The 19,740-nt window shown below is 43.7% G+C and overlaps 1 protein-coding gene across 2 annotated transcripts in view; it reads right to left on the reverse strand.

Moving 5' to 3' along the window:
• Positions 1-1,490: 1,490 nt before the first annotated feature.
• The window catches only part of NPU (ATP-dependent helicase/deoxyribonuclease subunit B), a 57,624-nt gene continuing 39,374 nt past the window's right edge, over positions 1,491-19,740 (reverse strand). The window contains exons 7-9 of one of the 2 annotated variants that reach the window (XR_015543308.1): positions 4,517-4,577; positions 4,337-4,400; positions 1,491-2,099 (exon numbers count right to left, since the gene is read on the reverse strand). Coding sequence is in view for 1 of the 2 variants with exons in the window: in XM_087395500.1 (XP_087251626.1) it covers positions 2,039-2,099; positions 4,337-4,400; positions 4,522-4,577 (181 nt within the window). In the remaining variant the exon portion in view is untranslated. The remainder of the gene's footprint in view (positions 2,100-4,336; positions 4,401-4,516; positions 4,578-19,740) is intronic. The other variant, XM_087395500.1, reaches the window with a different exon arrangement.

Genomic DNA, 19,740 nt, shown 5'->3' on the forward strand with positions numbered 1-19,740 from the left:
GAAGTGTTGAATCATGCATGAATCTATAATTTGACAAATGACCATTTATGAGTGGTTGAAAGGAAAAGTACATAGCAATGCATGGTGCAAGTGTTTAGTATTGAAGTGAATTAGAGGTACTTTCTATTGAATTACTCTTCCACTAAAATGCCAACAAAGCCCCTGATTTTTAGTGTCACAAGTATGTATCCAGTTCTTGTCTTAGATATATCAACACATGTGGGCTATAGAACTTGAGCCAACCATAGCACAATGCAAGGTTATTATATATTCCTAACTGTCTACATGACATAAGCATTCCTTTATTAAAACCTATACAAAAATAACTGAAATTGTATGGATTTTGAGTAGATGATTCGGTTAAGCCACTTATTCTAACAATTTGTGTAAACACTAGAAAAGTATTAACATAGATAATTAAAATAAACGTGTCAATTATAAGTCTAAAGGTCTAGTTATACATCTAAGAAAACTAGTGGGTGCATCATTCATCATTACATTCTTTTGGATAAGTGCATATTTCTAAAGACGGCCTATGGATTCACACATTGTGCCAAGAATAAGTGGTGGTATTTTTGTGACTTCAAATAGGTCTAGATTTTCTCCTTCAATATTTGAAAATTGCCCTTGCCCTAGAACTTGAGTTATCTCATTTTTAAACAGTTTGCATATACAATGAATATGTACACACAGTTAAAACTTTGCATAATAATATCCAGTAACAAATTAGTTTGGAGTACTATTGTGAAAATCATGTAATGCCCATTATTTGGCTCTAGTGATTTGTAGATTAAGAGTAGAATATTATATAGGGCCTTTACAAATTAATGTTGTGGCATCTCTCCTTTCAAAAACCACCCATTTCTTTGGGGTCCTTGCCACCCATTTCTTTGGGGTCCTTGTTTTTTTCAAATTGCATTTCTTCTGTTTTTGATACAATGTGTTTGGTCCAACCAGGAACAATGTGTTTGGTCCAACAAGGCTACAAGTCATGTCTCACCAAGTCGTATTTTCTTTGTGTAAGAAGTGAAATCACAAAATCCTAACTGTAAAAGACAGTAGCTCACCAACATCAAATCTGAAATCTTTTCGAAAGTAAAGCCGACAAATCTTTAGTTGTGCTATGAAGCTGCCGCTCATTTTCCAAACCCGAGATAGCATGCACATGACATGTGCATTACTGAAGTTTACTGTGCTGCTCCCTCTAGAGAAGCCAAACCATTGGTCATTACTGCGGTATCTTAACATTTATTGTCGGAAAACGTTGCACTTTGCAGGCATGCCGGTTTTACGGTCTGAAGACAGCATCATGAAGTCTTGAGCTAGGCTATCAAGGAACTCATTATGGAGATTGTAAGGGGCAAAAACCATTGAAATATGAAATCTACCAAATGGTGCACCTGAGGATCTAGTAACTTTGCTGAGCCAAGCACATAAACCTAAACAAGGCAACTGAAACAATAAACATGATTTAACTCGCATTGGTGGCTATAATTTAAAAATGGCTTTGAAACTCAAGCTGAAGAAATCTTTTGCTGTGCAATTAAGAGTCATTGTCATCTGCTAAACCAAGTTACACATGGATTTTCCTGTGCTGTTCCATCTCAAGCAAGCCAACAAAATGGCAACCACCAGCTCTTTCCATGTAAGTTATGAGGCAAATCCAAAGACGCAACAAATTCATAGTGTATCATTTGATAAGCATAATTCTTCTTGTCACAAACTCTCCAAAAAGCAGAAAGTGCTGATAGAGCCAAAAAGGATAACCAATGAGATTAGGCTCTTGTGACCATGCTTTGTAATGACGCCCAGTGATAACATTCAGATGATGTTTCTCCTTTCAGATACAATGCGATTCATCATCGTCAATATGCTAATCAAATTTATAACATCAGCTCTATAACTCGAACAAAAAGAGCACCCTAATGCCTTCAGAAATGCATGAGCTACAACCCTAGGTGCACTTGATGTGTAATCTCTTCCAACCTCATGGAAAGAAGACTGAAACGTTTCTTCCAGTAACTCTGGAAGCTAACCGTTACTCCACCTTAGCCTCCTCCCCAGGCAAAGTATTGTTGACAATAGTTTCCCTCACAAACCTGCATAGTCAATACAAGCAAAAAACATCAATTCGACACTGGAAAGAATGTAGGGAAGTTTCCTTTTGCAACCTAATCCCATCAAATCAATTCCTTCTGAGCACTGTCATGAGGCTATCTACACTTTGAATCGCTCTGATAAAAAATTATCAGAAGGTTTCCAGCTTAGACAAACAAGCATCTTTCTTCCCAAAGTATGCTCTTGGAATGCCAACTCCAATAGGATTAGAAGCATTAGTTTTTCCATATACTAACCTTGTTGTCGCTTTGTTGTAGGGCTACACAAAGACAAGGAGCTCAGTGTGTTTCAAGATGCATAAAGAGCTAAAGTCACCTCACAGGAATCTACTGACTTGTTTCAGACCACCTTCATTCTGATCTGAAGGTCTGGATGTTATTGAAAACTCTCTACATCGAGTTCTTTCTTCTTGGGGAAACAAAGACTCTACATGAAAACATGCCTTTTATAATGTATTGCTTGTGAGAACTCTTAGTACAGAATCCATGGAATCTAATAAATGTTTACTCATCTATATTTTCATTCGTGGAATCCAATTCTTTGTGATCAGAGCTTGCAAGATCATGACAATCAAACAAACTAAACAGTGCTTACTCAGATTCTGTTGTAATTATCCAAAAAGTAATATGGCTAAGATGGATATTAGTTCATGTCGCAATCAGTCAGCAAATATTCAGGCAATGCTACTCAACCAACAAGATTAGATGCATGGAATTCCTCAACTTTATTCCTAATACTCTGTGCTTAGCATACATCCAAAGGGGGGGAAATGAAAAACACAATTGGAAGAGACCTTTGAGATTCATGGTAGACATATGATGCTAAGATACACATTGTGACAAAGCGCTTCTCTGGTATAAATTCTTGAAGAAACAAGGAAATAATTTTGCATAGTCCTTGGACATTGTCTGTCTTGGCTCCTCCAAAAGTCATGCTTCCTTTCTATAAACCCTACACCTATATGCAATGTCCTGAATATTTCCTTTGTTCTTAAAGTTATCACTTATTAAATTTTATTGGTATGAGTGCATGGGTCATATGACCTTGTAACAGAGAATCTGTGGAAGTTGATGAATTGTTTATCCTTATTTTTAAATCCTTGGGGAAAATCCATTAATGTGTCAACACAGCATATTCCCACTCTTGCATACCCGCTTCCTTACTCTAAAGGATAAACAATGTCCACCAGATACTGCAGCTTATTGTTGTACGTTATTATACCAATGCCAACTATGACCAATCCTTGCAATGGAAACACCAACTATGAAGTCACACAGGCTAGGTGGAGGCAATTCCTCAACACGTGTTGTCATTCAGACAACCAAGGGCAATAGTTCTAAAATTGACATAACAAATGCCTCTCTCAATATGCCATTGCTGGAGGAGTGCTTGCAATCGAATTGGTATTGTTTTGTTTTTGAGGGAACAAATTCACGCCACAGAAGATCTAACTTGCATAAACCACACTAGGGCTAACAAACCCCACCCTCAACTAAATCACTGTCAGAAGACTCAAACTGAAATACAAACATTGCTTGCAAGGCCACATGACGTTTTATGACTTTATCCATGGCCAGTTGCTACAAAGTCCTGTACCACTGCCTCAGCTAGACCAGATTATCCTTGTTCCAACTCAAGCCTCTGATTGATTGGCTCGATAATAACACCACCGCAATTCATTACCTGCGACCTGAGGTTATGCCTAAGACAGACCACAGTTTTCTAAAACTAATCGACTACTATCTTCAGGTTATCTAGCCAACATAGAATTGTAAGGTTCCACACCATAGTTGTAGCCTAACCTGAGGTCAGGCCAGAGACATAACATCTCCATGGATGATGTGGCTACCCCTTCTGGGAGGCTCTACCAATGTCTCTCTCTACATGATAATGAAGTCTCATTTGTGAGCACCGGGACATAGAGAAGCTGGACTGATCATTTGCCAAATGATCAATTGTTAGCACATGCCTCTATTCTAGCAAGTCACTTGATCATTGTCAAGATACTGATATATTTACTGCGGAGTTAACAGAGGGGTCTTCACCTAGTCCGCTTGCCTTATCAGATCAGATGAAATGATTATTCCAGAAGAACATTCGATCCTTGTGCATGAGTATAAAATTAATTGCAAGAAAAACTGTATCAGAAACAAATAACAGCGAGATAGCTGAGGCAAGAAAACAACAGTAGAGTAATCACAAGGAAAAATGCCAGAACCTTGACAACTTCTCCTTAGAAGATTGGAGAATATGAAGAGCAGTGATCAGTGTCAATGTAAAACCTGCCATAAGAAACATTGACCCTATAAATCTGATTGTCGATCCCATTCTGTGCATCATTTTTCATTGACGAGAAAACAAAACCCATCCCCCAGACTAGAGAATGCATTACCAGTACCTTACCTGAACCAAATAGGATGTAGAGCCCCGTTTCAACATCAACACTAGATTTCTCCTCCCTGAATGAGCATACAGCAAATCACTCTATGGTGTGACAAGGCAATTTAATGTTGAAACAAAAACACACTACAAGATATTATGAAATTTAGAAGCTTACAATCTTTTGGGAAGGTAGAAATCCAATATGAATCTCCTTTAGAAACCTACACGCGTAGAGCAATAACTAGATTGGCCGTCTGTGTATGCTAAATGGCACAGGAACCTCCAAACTCCATCCGCGTTGTGGATGGCGACGGTGCCGAACTTATCCAGAAAGTTTTCTACAAGAATATACCAAACTCCTGCTTCTTGTGTGGCTTGGGGGGCCATTTCATTAAGGACTGCCCAACCAAGGCCAACCATAGGAAGGAAAAAGCTGAAGAGCCTATTCAGACTCCACGACTGTTAACTGAATGTCCTCCAAGATAATTCTAAACCTAATATACAAACAAGAAAGTGCATCCCCTTGGCCATTAGATGAGACGATAAAAATTCTGTACAGTCTATTGGGACACTGAGGTTCACAGCTCTCCATAAACTAGATTTGACTTCAAAATCTCTAAAAGAGATGCACAACTCATAATAGGAGGTTTTAACTCCAAGAAGTTGCATATTAGAATATGTATCAATTGCAAGAGGTTCCTTGAAATGGTACATAACTTGCCAGCGGACTGAGGCACAGATCACATTAGTAGACATTCCCTCCATGCTCACAATATTGGAGACACGACCTCCAGGAGTGGCACTGACACTTGTTTGTCGCCGCCCCCACCGGGCCATAGCCAGGAGACCACAGCGGACCACACATGTCAAGAGTCGCCAGTGCTCCATCTCAGGCTTTATGCCACCATAGCAGCCTCACATATCGAAGAACCCATCTTAGGGTTGACGCCCTCACCAGCTCCCATCCTCTCCATTAGCTTGGAGAGTTCTCTCCTATTTATCATTGCCGTTATGAGCAGGATTATGGGTTTTCTTTTGTATTCATCATGGGTGTTGATGCCCGCTTAGTGGCTCCACCCCTCAACTCATTTATCACTTTCTTTTAACCCTTTGGTCTTCCAAAGACTTTTAATAAGCTTTCTTTCTTTCTAGGTCCCTCAAGCGATGTAGATGATCTAGTGGTCTTGACCAACCTTAGAACACTTCTCCAAGTCATCTTCTTCTCAAGAGAACCCACTTGGATCTGATACCCTGTGAGAGAAAACTCTGCACTTAGGCAGGACAGCAAAAGCAATCTTACAACCAAGAATAGTTCATACACTGAGAGAGAGAGAGAGAGAGAGAGAGAGAGAATGTAGTTCTGCCCCAAACAGGCTTAAAAAGAAGCTCCACCTCAATACACAATCAATTGATCACACTCTCCTTTCTACTGAATGCCAATAGCTTCCATGAAGGACAAAGTCCCGCTAAGCACAATGCTTTCAGTCGACTTCCACTTTCCAAGGCAAGGAGAGTGAGGTCTAGGAATGAGATATGGAGAGGTGCAACCCTCTCCTTATTCTCTAGGCAGCCAACCTGCCATGTGGCAGGCTGTATACATGGCCTGCCATGCCACATCATCTGCTGACCAGTCGGTGTGGCTTGCTGCCATTTCATTTGCTGCCTTGACATGTGCCTATGCTGCCACCTATGCATATGTGGCTTGCTGCCATGGCACATGCCAACCTGCTTATGTGCCAAATAGATGAATTCATTGGGATGCTACTAATTTCCTTTCCACAGTTTAATGTATGCCATGAACTTGATCTTCTCAGGATACATAGTGTAGTGGAACAGTAGCAACGATAGCTTCTCTAGTTAAAGAGCCACTTGAGCTACATTGATTTCATAGACAGCCATTCGCTTATGATACTTTCACACTTGCTTCGCCATATCTTGCATCTTGGCAATGATTTGGGCTTGCACATGTTTTAAAAGTTCATGGTATCTCAATCTTACTTCCTCCCATCTTGCTCCTTCATCAATGCCGGGGTTTTTTTGCCATTCTTGCACACTCCATTCTACTAACCTTCATTGGCACATCCAAGCCATACACTCCCATTCAAGACAGGAAATAATATTAATGCTGACATGGCAGGTCTTTTGATGTGGCAGATCTGCAAGCTGATGTGCCAAGGAGTGACCTATGGGTCAAATACATGAAGTGGACGCCTTGGTACCAGATGTGCTGAAGATGAAGCCCGGAGAAGGCCAAAGAGCAAGCAAGGCAAATCAGCATGAAATGAATGTCAGCCGCATGCAAGACCTCGCCGACGGCAAAGATATTAGCAGAGAAGAGAAGAGTGGATGAGAAAACTCGCGGTAACTTGACAATAAACGATGACGAAATCCACACTAGGGAAGAGAGTGTAGAATTTAAGCAGTTTGAAACCAGATATGATGCAGAGGACAACACAAAGGGAGGAGCGAAAGAAGGCAAAGATACTCAAGACTCCATCGAAGGGAAACCTGGCGTATCATGACCCCACTAAATCCACGAAGGCAAGGGAGTGATCCAAGTTCAGTAGATCGCTCCACGAGAATGGAAAATGCAACAGGGAGTCCACAAACAATTCTACGAGTGAATCTGCTAGCAATGGTGGGACCAAAGGTGAAGATCGAATCCGATTCCATTTCTAAAGCTTTCTGTGAATGGTGGAAAGATTGAAATGTGAGGGAGTATTGATGCATTTTCCCATGACTTTCGTAGATAAGGCTATTGAATGGTTCAAGTAGTATCTAGACCATCATTTCAATACATGGAATATGTTGAGGGAAGCCTTTCTAAATAGGTTTCAGCACGAGTTCAGCATAAAGCTCAATCGAATAGGCAGAAAATCAATAGAGATGGTGTACAACTTTGTGGGGTCACCAATCACCTGACCACCGCCGCCTCGGCCCTCAAATGAAATGGCATTTCATTAGTGGTTGTTGCCTGGCCTCACCAAGGGCGCAGCGTTGAGAGACATGGAAATCACAAATTCAATAAGAACGCACGACAAATTGCTGCACAAGGCGATTGTGGTGGAGAGGGATCATCATCGAGCCCCAGAAGAAGAAAAAAATAGTCTTCATGGACAATGATGACAAAGAAGAACAAGCTGAATACATTCAAGAGGCCTGCCCGGGCAAACTGAAAGGTGAGAGAGAGAAAGAGAGAGAGAGAGAGAAGAAGAAGATGACGCAGAAGAAGAAGAAAGAGAGAGAAAGGGGGAGAAAATGATGGGGCCATAAATGCAAATTTAGATTCAAGCTGAGAGAGAGAGAGAGAAGAAGAAGCAAAGAAGAAGAGAGAGAGAGAAAGGGGGAGTAAATGATGGGACCATAAATGGAAATTTAGCTTCTTAGAAGAAGCACCATCACTTAGACCTGCAAGGGGCAGGCCAAAAGGAAGATGAGCTGGTTGTCAAAAGGAAATCAGCAAAGATGGAAATGGAGGACCTGAAAAGACTTCTCAATGAAATGGGAATAAGAGGAGATCCCCGAAAAAAAAAGAGTATGGTGCACCAAGTGCAAAGTTGATGGGCATAGCAGCATTAACGTAGGTTGGGACAATACTGCAACATATGCAATCGTTCAAGATACAAATCGAGGAAAGGTCACCAGAAGGAGGATTGCAGATTGTAGAAGAAGCAGTTAAATACGTTGTATAGGGCATGCAACTAAGAAGAAGAGGCACCGAATGCAAGTCTGGTATTGGCACATATCGAAACAAATGTGGTCTGGTCGGCCCAGTCTGGGAGCAGTCGGCTGATTGACAGATTGGTAAACGGTCTTTGGGCAGACCAGGTGCAGATCGGCCATCTGGTGGAAGCACAGGAGTGGTTGTATGCAGCAAAAGAAGCTCTCACTATCATTCTACAGGAGTCTTTGGACAGTCCACGAGCACACAAAGGGGCAGATCTACCCACTGTAGAAGAGCCGGATTGTGCTGCACAGAAAAAGCAGTAGCCGACTCACCTACAGCAGCCACTTGAGTCTGATCGAGGACACACAGTGATCTAGGAAAGATCCTGTCATCTTGCTTCAACATGTATCCACTTGCTTGGTACTATTTCTTTTTGTTTTTCAATAGTATGCTTATTAAGAAATGAAATGTTTTCCTTCTGTTCAGTTACGGACAATGGGGACTAGGTCTAGCATTTGAGGGTGGACCCCCTTGCTTGGGGTTATGGGCATTAGTAACCCACAAGAGTGATGGCCTCTCTTTGAGAGGGACATCTAGAAACCACACCCCACCTGAGTACCCAAACATGGGACCAATCAAATGCACAGATTGCATACCGACCTAGGAACCATTCAAGAGAATGTTCCCTGAGCTTTGGGTGTGGGCCTGGCAGCATGCCAAGAGTAATGGAGATACAAGATAAGACGACAAACAAATGAGCTCAATATGGCTCAGTTATGACCTTAGAGTACGTCAATAGATAGTCTAAGCTGTTAGGAACCCGTGGGTGCGATCAGAATTAAATTCTGACAACTTTGAAATTTTAGGGTTTTTGGGAGTGACGTGGCAGCTGACACGTGGCAGACTGCCACATGGAATCTGAGCTGGCAGGTCAGTCCACCTGTCCCACACATGTGGCAGCATGCATGGCAAGTGGCAGGGCATGCAGGCCAAGTGTTTGGCCCCAAATCTGGTAGATTTAGGGCAAGTGGTGGGCTGTCCTCTTTGGGACTGCAGCCCACCAAAAATCTGGGACAAGTGTCCACCTTCCACTCTAGGTCTAGGGGGGGGGGCTGAGCCTATAAAAGAAGGCCTCTCCCCTTCATTCCACACATGAAAATTTCGTCACTTTTCTTCTCCCTCCTTTTAGATGATGCAGCAGAACCTCTCCAGCTCCTTGGGTGCAGCCAGCTTCTCCCCAGGCCATTCTCTCACCTCAGCAGCACTTTCTCTCTCTACAACAACACATTCTCTCTCTACAGTTCCAGCCCCTCCTCTCCAGAAATCTGCCCCCTCTCAGCTCTTCTGGAACAGCAGCAGCATCCTCTCTCCTTCACCTAGCCTGGAGCAGCCACAGCCCCTTTCTCTCTCCTGCTGCAGTCTTTCTCTCTCTTCTGCAGAATTTCTCTCTCTACTGTTCCAGCCCATTTACCTTGCAGAAATCTGCCTTTCTGTGCACCTCTGGAACAGCAGCAGCTCCTCTCTTACATCTCCTCCCTTGGGATCAGCATAGGCACTCTCTCTCTACAGCTATCACTCCATAAAAGCTTTCTCTCTCTAGCCTACAGGCTGTTTTTCTAAGCTGTTCTCATTCCAGCCCCATTTCCACACTCTCCTCACCCAAGGTAGCTTCAGAGGCATCAAGGACTTCATGTACAAAAGAGCCAAGTCACGAAGGGAGCCTGTACTGTCAAGTTTATCTCATTTACAGCACTATTTCATGTTGTTTCTACTATCTTTCTAGAAACTAGTGTTTGTCTCTAATGTTGGATGTAAGTGGTGATTGTTGCAGGCTTCTTCCTTGTGGATTGGGCAAGCCAAGAGCTGAAACCTGAGCTTGGAGTCCTCCTTTTTGTTGTCTACCTTGTACATATGCTCTTGAGTCTTGTATCTAGGTCCTAGGTTTTCACTGAGTTCATCAGTTTGGAAGGTGCATTGCACCTTGGTCTTGTATCTCCATTTTCAAGAATAAAGTGAGCCTGGATAAGGGGGGGGCCCCGTCTTGGCCCCTCAATCATATTGCATTCTCCAATGATGTCACTTTGTGTTTAAGCTGTATAAGTCTTAATTCCAGCTTAATTGCAAACTCCTAAGTTCAAGTATATGTGTTTGGCAACTCGCAATCATCTCATTCAAATGCCTCTGCAAAATCCGTTGTTTGAATTGATAGAAAGCACCGAGTAGTTTACATTGGTATCAGAGCTTAGGCAGTGGTCCTGTACTCTGTGCTTTCTCTTGTTGAGTCTCTCCTTCATTGAGTTATCTTGTCATCATGGCAGCCAATGGACCTGACCCTCCTCCTAACCTGCATGAGTTGAGTGCTCTCTTGGCAAACATTGCTCAACAGGTTCAAGTGCTGGAAAGCAGCCAAGCAGGAACTCATGACATAGGGCCCCAATCCCAAGGAAGAGGCCGTGCGGACAACACCAACTCCAACAAGGAGGGAAGATCATCCTCTTCTTCCCCTCCTCGAGGTAGACGGCATCATCGGAGTCCATCTCCTTCGAGACGTCCACGGAGACGAAGGTATGCAAAGCATAAGGTACCTCTTGGAGATAAGCTCTTCAAGTTTACCAAGTACAAGGGAGAGGACAAGCCCGAGGTCTTGCTGGCCTGGATCCGAGACCTTGAGTATTTCTTTGAGGGGGACGAGTACGAAGACAAGGCGAAGATCCGGTTTGCCGTCTTGCACATGCAAGACCGTGCTTCACTCTGGTGGGCAGCTATGGTCAACACTGGACAGCAAGCCCACACCTGGAAGCACTTCAAGAAGAACTTGATGAGGCACTTCCTGCCTAAGGAGTTTAAGAGAGATACAATGGTTCAGTGGGACATCCTCCGCCAACGCCAAGAAGAGAAAGTCAGTGAGTATGTTGATCGTTTTTGGGATACTTTGTTAAAAGTTCAAGCATTCAGTAGGAAGGATAAAAAAGAGCAGAAAAGGAAGTTCTTTGCTGGCCTACGGTATATCGTTCAGCATGAGGTGGACATTGCCACTCCTACTTCTCTCGAAGACACCATCAACATCGCCTTGAAGGTGGAGAAGAAACAATCTTTCTCCAACAAGCGGAATGGCAGCAACAACAAGCGGAAGTCCCAGGGAACCTCTTCCAAGGAACAAAAGGGTAAGGAGACAGCAAAGGACGCACCAAAAGAGCAAAAGTCAGCCAGCCAGCCTCCTTCGAAGAAAGCAGCCCGCACTTTCAGCTCATTGTCTCCACAACAGAAGCAAAAGTATTACTCCGAAGGGCGGTGTTTCAAGTGTGGCGATCGAGGCCACAACTTCTACGAATGCCCTCAAGCTGCCAAAAACAACAGCAACAAAGAAGCAGCCCTCAAAAAGTTAGTTTTGGTAGTCAACAAGGTGGAAGCACCTCCGGAAAAGGGAGCTGTAAACGACACCCATAGTTTGTTGAAAACATGGGGTCAGGTAAAGGATCAATCCGCTTTGTTTTTGTTCGATAGTGGAGCTACTCACAACTTTATTTCTCATGAGATGGCACAAAACTTGGGGATAGCCCCAGAGGATAAAGGAGAAGCCTTGGAGGCAACTGCAGCCTTCAAGAACCAAGAAGAGAAGGTGTACCCCATCATCGGCAAGCTTCGGGTACACATCCAGGGGTACTTGGATCATCTACCCTTCATGGTGGCACCACTTCAAGGATCAGATGTAATTCTCGGCATGCCCTGGCATAAGCAAGTCAACCCCCGAATCGATTATGTGAAGAATATTCTAACCCTCCAACATAAGGGTAGAGATGTGAGCATAACAGCGGGAGTTTCAGGAAACACCATTCCTATGGTAAGTCATGCACGATCTCCCAATTTGCTTAAGAAAGGAGTATGTTCTTTTCTAGTGTTTGTACGCGATAAGCAACCAAGTGAAGAAAAGTCAGATCCTCTCACAAAAGAAAGATTAGATTTCCTTCAGGAATTCTCTAGTTGCTTCTCTCAGGAACTTCCTAGTCACCTCCCTCCTGAGAGACCAGAGGATCACAAAATTGACATAGTTCCAGGGTCTTCACCTCCAAATAGACCCCCATATAGAGTTAGTCAATCTCAACAAGATGAAATCTTCAAGCAAGTCCAAGAACTCTTGGACAAGGGATTGATCCAACCCAGTAGTTCTTCTTTTTGCTCTCTTGTTTTACTAGTCCAAAAGAAGGATAAAACCTTCAGGATGTGCATAGACTATAGAGCCTTAAACAAACAGACGGTTAAGAATCGTTTCCCAATTCCTCGTATAGACGATATCTTTGATCGTTTAGGAGGATTTGAAATTTTCAGCCGTATAGATCTTAAGAGTGGCTACCATCAGGTACGAGTTGTACCTGAGGACATTCATAAAACAGCCTTCCGAACCACATTTGGGCTGTATGAATATATGGTAATGCCATTTGGCCTTCCTAATGCCCCAGCCACGTTCAATCGACTGATGGAACGGTTGTTCAGGAACTATAGACAGTTCACTGCCGTCTTCTTTGATGACATCCTCATTTTCAGCAAGAATGAGGAAGAGCATAAGGAACATCTAAAGATTGTATTTCAAATCTTAGCTGAAAATGCTCTTTACATCAATGAGAAGAAAAGTGAGTTCTTTCTTCCTGAGATTCACTATCTTGGTCACATTATCTCACGAGAAGGTGTCCGTATGGACCCAGCCAAGATACAGACAATTGTAGAGTGGCCTGACTTGAAGAATGCCCATGAGGTAAGGTCTTTTCTAGGCCTATGCTCATATTACCGAAGGTTTATTTGGCATTTTGCTGAACTTGCAGCCCCTCTACATGATCTCACTAAGAAAAATCTGAAGTTCAGATGGACCCAAAAAGAAAAGGACTCTTTTAATGCTCTAAAGCATGCCCTGACTACAGCTCCTGTACTTATCATTCCTGACTTAAGGAAACCATTCCTAGTAGCAGCTGATGCCAGTGGCGATTGCCTTGGGGCTTCTCTTACCCAGGATGGTCATGCTGTGGCCTTTGAAAGCCGACGGCTAAGAGATGCTGAACTTCATTATGATATCTATGAAAAAGAACTCTTAGCTGTAATTCATGCTCTCAAACTTTGGAAACATTATCTTTTAGGGATAGATTTTCTTGTAAAAACTGATCATGAAAGTCTTAAATATTTTCTAACTCAACCTCTGATCAGAGAGAGACATATGAAATGGTCTACCTTTCTGCAATCATTTCATTTTCAGATACAATATACTCCTGGAAAAGAGAATGTAGTGGCTGATGCCCTTTCTCGTAGACCACGGCTTCACCATATTTCAGTTCCCTATCATGATGAGCTAACAGCCCTCAAAGAATTCTATGAGGGAGATGCTGATTTTGCTCAGCCATGGGCACATTTGAAAGATGGAGGCACCCATCATGCCTACCACATCAGGGATGGCTATTTATTCATGGAGAACAAACTATGTATCACAAAGCAGCTTAGATCTAAAGTGATGGAGGAAAGCCATAACCCACCCTATGCTGGTCATAGGGGTATTGTGGCCACCTTTTCAGCCATGGATAAATTTTTCTACTGGCCTAACATGAAAAAGGACACTGCTGCCTACATTTTAGCTTGTCTCGCATGTCAAAAAGCTAAGTATGAGAGAGGAAAACCCAAGGGTTTACTTCAGCCCCTACCCATTCCTGAGAGACCATGGGAACACATCACCATGGACTTCATTACAGGAATTCCCAGGACCAATCAAAATCATGACATGATTTGGGTGATAGTAGATCGATTCAGCAAGCAAGCCCACTTCATTCCTTGCAGAAAGAATCTCAAGGCACCTGAAGCTGCCCATTTATTTATTAGACACATCTTTAGACACCACGGCATGCCCAAGTCTATAGTATCAGATAGAGACTCAAAGTTCACTAGTAACTTCTGGCAGGCTTTGTTTGAGAACCTTGGAACTCTTCTAAGTTTCTCCTCAGCTTTTCATCCTCAAACGGATGGCCAAACTGAAGTTACGAATAGTACACTCTTGGATTTGCTGAAATTTTATGTGCATGACCAGCAAACCTTTTGGGAGAAATTCCTTCCTCTTGTGGAGTTTGCTTATAACAACACAATTCATTCCTCCACTAGAAAAGCTCCTTTCGAAATTGTATATGGTAGATCTTTACCAACTCCACTCATGCAAACAAAAGAGAAAATCTTTGCCGCTGATCAATTCGTGGAGGATTATGACTCTGCTTATGCCACGGTTCGAGCAGCCATTCAAAAGGCACAGGAGAAACAAAGAGCAGCTGCAAATAAAAGACGGAGGGCGTTTGCAGTGAAAGAAGGCCAATGGGTCTTATTGAAATTTGAGAAAGCCCGGTTAAAAACCAAAGTGGGCAAAAAGCGCATCTACTTCAAGCTATCCTTTCGATATTATGGTCCTTTTCAGGTGTTGCAGGTAATAAATGATGTCTCGGTCCGATTGAGACTTCCAGAGCATTGGAAGATCCACAATGTCTTCCACGTAAGCTTGGTGAAACCCTTCATTGGGGAACCACCTCAAGAGCCCACACTGGACGATGCACCTGAAGTAGAGGACACTGAGATCTTGTTGATCCCAGAACAAATTATTTTGCATAACTTCACTACGGGACGTCGAGGCACGACTCGCAAAATGTACCTTTTGAAGTTCAGAGGGCTCCCATCCACCGATGCCCAATGGGTGGACAGAGCTACATTTCAGGAGTGTCCTGAAATCCTGGATGCTTATGAGGAAGCATTTCAGTTGCGGACAACCGAATGAAAGACGAAGGGAATGTCATTTTGCTTCAACATGTATCCACTTGCTTGGTACTATTTCTTTTTGTTTTTCAATAGTATGCTTATTAAGAAATGAAATGTTTTCCTTCTGTTCAGTTACGGACAATGGGGACTAGGTCTAGCATTTGAGGGTGGACCCCCTTGCTTGGGGTTATGGGCATTAGTGACCCACAAGAGTGATGGCCTCTCTTTGAGAGGGACATCTAGAAACCACACCCCACCTGAGTACCCAAACATGGGACCAATCAAATGCACAAATTGCATACCGACCTAGGAACCATTCAAGAGAATGTTCCCTGAGCTTTGGGTGTGGGCCTGGCAGCATGCCAAGAGTAATGGAGATACAAGATAAGACGACAAACAAATGAGCTCAATATGGCTCAGTTATGACCTTAGAGTACGTCAATAGATAGTCTAAGCTGTTAGGAACCCGTGGGTGCGATCAGAATTAAATTCTGACAACTTTGAAATTTTAGGGTTTTTGGGAGTGACGTGGCAGCTGACACGTGGCAGACTGCCACATGGAATCTGAGCTGGCAGGTCAGTCCACCTGTCCCACACATGTGGCAGCATGCATGGCAAGTGGCAGGGCATGCAGGCCAAGTGTTTGGCCCCAAATCTGGTAGATTTAGGGCAAGTGGTGGGCTGTCCTCTTTGGGACTGCAGCCCACCAAAAATCTGGGACAAGTGTCCACCTTCCACTCTAGGTCTAGGGGGGGGGGCTGAGCCTATAAAAGAAGGCCTCTCCCCTTCATTCCACACATGAAAATTTCGTCACTTTTCTTCTCCCTCCTTTTAGATGATGCAGCAGAACCTCTCCAGCTCCTTGGGTGCAGCCAGCTTCTCCCCAGGCCATTCTCTCACCTCAGCAGCACTTTCTCTCTCTACAACAACACATTCTCTCTCTACAGTTCCAGCCCCTCCTCTCCAAAAATCTGCCCCCTCTCAGCTCTTCTGGAACAGCAGCAGCATCCTCTCTCCTTCACCTAGCCTGGAGCAGCCACAGCCCCTTTCTCTCTCCTGCTGCAGTCTTTCTCTCTCTTCTGCAGAATTTCTCTCTCTACTGTTCCAGCCCATTTACCTTGCAGAAATCTGCCTTTCTGTGCACCTCTGGAACAGCAGCAGCTCCTCTCTTACATCTCCTCCCTTGGGATCAGCATAGGCACTCTCTCTCTACAGCTATCACTCCATAAAAGCTTTCTCTCTCTAGCCTACAGGCTGTTTTTCTAAGCTGTTCTCATTCCAGCCCCATTTCCACACTCTCCTCACCCAAGGTAGCTTCAGAGGCATCAAGGACTTCATGTACAAAAGGGCCAAGTCACGAAGGGAGCCTGTACTGTCAAGTTTATCTCATTTACAGCACTATTTCATGTTGTTTCTACTATCTTTCTAGAAACTAGTGTTTGTCTCTAATGTTGGATGTAAGTGGTGATTGTTGCAGGCTTCTTCCTTGTGGATTGGGCAAGCCAAGAGCTGAAACCTGAGCTTGGAGTCCTCCTTTTTGTTGTCTACCTTGTACATATGCTCTTGAGTCTTGTATCTAGGTCCTAGGTTTTCACTGAGTTCATCAGTTTGGAAGGTGCATTGCACCTTGGTCTTGTATCTCCATTTTCAAGAATAAAGTGAGCCTGGATAAGGGGGGGGCCCCGTCTTGGCCCCTCAATCATATTGCATTCTCCAATGATGTCACTTTGTGTTTAAGCTGTATAAGTCTTAATTCCAGCTTAATTGCAAACTCCTAAGTTCAAGTATATGTGTTTGGCAACTCGCAATCATCTCATTCAAATGCCTCTGCAAAATCCGTTGTTTGAATTGATAGAAAGCACCGAGTAGTTTACAGATCCACAACAATCAGCATCATCTGTTCTTGGTGGCTTATCTCAGCGAATGTTTGGTGATTGCGTTGTCACAGTTTTGACTATATTTTGTACTTGGACATCACCTCTATTTATGAGATTTGTTTCACTGAATATCTGTGTGTATTCTCTCACTCTGGAATGTTCCCTCTCTATACATACATGCACAGAGTGAGTTGGCATTCAAAGTTTTTGTTGTGAAATATCAAGGCATTCTTTATTCTGCTGCGTAAGTGTTGGTTGTAGAGCAAGCAATCTTTCCTCAACCGTCAAACAAAAGAGGTAGAGGTAATCTCATTCGGATGTCAATAATAATGATTTAATTTTTGCAAAAAACAGATCACAAAAGCTAATGAGACACATGGAAGTTCAGTCTTTCCTCAGCCGGCAACAACAGGAGGTAGCGATAATGTCTTTCAAATGCCAATAGTAATCACTTGATCTTGCGAAAAATGAAAAGCAAAAAGCTAATGAAATTAAGGGGTGCAAAGCAAAGGGTATTTGAAAATAATTGGTCATTATTTAATGAGCATAATGATAATACAAACAGAAACTGATGATGCAGAAAACATGACTTAACCTAATTAAGTGGGTGAACCATATTTTTCAACGAAAATGTACTTTTCATGCATGATTCCAAGAACTCAAATGGGAGTACAGCTTTAAGCAATCCATAAAAATTGAATATCGTCATTTTTTGTATTTAATCAAGGAGGAACAAGATCTAAGGAGACTAGAAATGACAGTAAGGCATGATGATTATGGTACTGTTCCATTATTGTTCGCATGTAACCTCACTCCTGACGTGATTCTGCCCTGTAATTTTCAGATATTAAGTTATGCATCTTATATCCACATCTCTCTTTACTCAACATGGGAATACCTCCCTTTCATGTGCATGCTGATATTTTCTATTATTGACATCAGAGGTTCAAGTGCACTGTGCAAGAATCCTTTAACGACACTCTTGCAATTTTATGTTCTGCTCTCCACATACAACCATTATTGATTGGCACACTTTATTTATTTAGCAAGCTATCGTTCAAATAAGGGAGGGAATAACTATCTTTCAACAGCGAACATCGTTGGAGCCTTGCCACACTCTAGCCTCTGCACACAGCAGCCCCCCCCGCCCCCTCCTTCTCCCCCACTGTCGGAGCAGGCCCGCGTCATTCGGGAGCAGGCTGGCCTCATCCAGGGGCTCAGACAGGACATCTTGCTGCTCCGACAGGAGGTCGCAGCCATCAACGCAGCCCCAGGGAGTACCCCAATGGTCGAGGCACAGATTGCAAGCATGCAATCTCTAATCGATGAGACATCCAGATGGGTAGATGTGGCCAAACGGGAACCTGCGAAGGCAACCGTTTCAGCCACTCTCATGGAGCAGCAGCAGAGAGCCAATAAGGCTCTCAACATCAGAGTCCGTGGCATTCCACACACCGATGCTACACCGATGAGCGATGCGACCGCATTTGTGGCCACTACTCTTGGGGTAGCTGAGCACAGGATTGAGACGGCATGGTGGGTGGGGAGAGACCCCAATCAAGAGCAGCCCCTTATCATACGATTCCATGATGCTCATGCACGACTTTCAGCTTTACGGTGTAGATCAGTCTTATGGGACCAGCCATCGATATCCATGGATGAGGATCTCACCCCCTTACAGTTTGAGGAGAGACGCACTCTAATACAACAGCAGGATCAAGCCCGCAAAGGTGGAAAGTGGGCAGTAGTTCGAGATGGACAACTCCCCCGTCGGGCATCTGCACTTCCTCCCACATAGGGAGGCGGGGTCTATGAGACTTAGCCTACTGAGACCCTGTCCTGTACCATTTGGAATTCTCATGGTACCCTATGGTCAAAACTAGGGAACTTCTCGGAATCTTATATAGGTCGTGACATAGTCTTTTATATAGAGACACATCAAAGTCCAGAGTGCCCACTACTAGTAGTCAACGGGCACACATGGGAGTCTACTTACACAGTTGTGACGAGGGACACAAGGGGAGTACCAGGATTACAAGGAGTAGCACTTCTTTACAAGTCCACCCTTTTGGGGACCATCTTCGTAGAGCGAAGGGATACACACTCCAGATTTCTCTCGATTCGACGCATAGACAGCCGGGATTTGTTTGTTGCAGTATGCTACTTCCCCCCCGAGACCTCCCACTTTGCTCGAGATGTCCGAGAGGAGACGAAGACATCACCATACGCAGCTCTCTACCAAGACATTGTCGACTTCTCGAGCTGTGCGGAAGTCCTCCTAGTTGGGGACTTCAACGCGAGGACAGGGGCACGACAGGTAGCACTTCTCGAATTCAGAGAAGATTCATTTTACTGCCAAACATTGATCTTGAGGATGCAGGTATGCTGCAAGTTTCAGCTGATAGGCGAGCTCCGGTCACATCTTACGGGTAGGCTTTGTTAGATCTAGGCAGGATGCATGATCTTGTTATTTATAATGATCTTGTTAGATGGCCCTCCTCAGGTGGTTTTACATGCATCCCACATGGAGGGGGCTCTAGCGTTGTTGATTACATCATGGGATACCCTACCTTCGCCTCTCGTATCACTGATTTCATTGTCGCACCCTCTCCTACCGAGACCGATCACACATACCTCTTCTTTAGTATCTCTACACCCCATCACACAGTACCTCCCACTCTGCAGATCAATCACACCACTTATCATGACATACATTTCGACCGCATCCTCTTGCCTATTTAATCAGCTCGCCTTTACATACTTCTCACATATACTGACTTTATACCCTTACTAGAGGACCGTGCTGCTCTCGTCACCTGCTCACTACACGAGGCTGTCCTTCACGCTTTCCCTCACACAACTTGCTCTGCTCACTACATGAGGCTATCCTTCACTATTTCCCTCACACTACTCGTTCCACTCGTC

Source organism: Dipteris shenzhenensis, chromosome 24, assembly GCF_047967505.1.
Source record: "Dipteris shenzhenensis isolate YYH24624 ecotype China chromosome 24, Dip_SZ_1.0, whole genome shotgun sequence".
Classification (NCBI taxonomy): Eukaryota; Viridiplantae; Streptophyta; class Polypodiopsida; order Gleicheniales; family Dipteridaceae; genus Dipteris; species Dipteris shenzhenensis.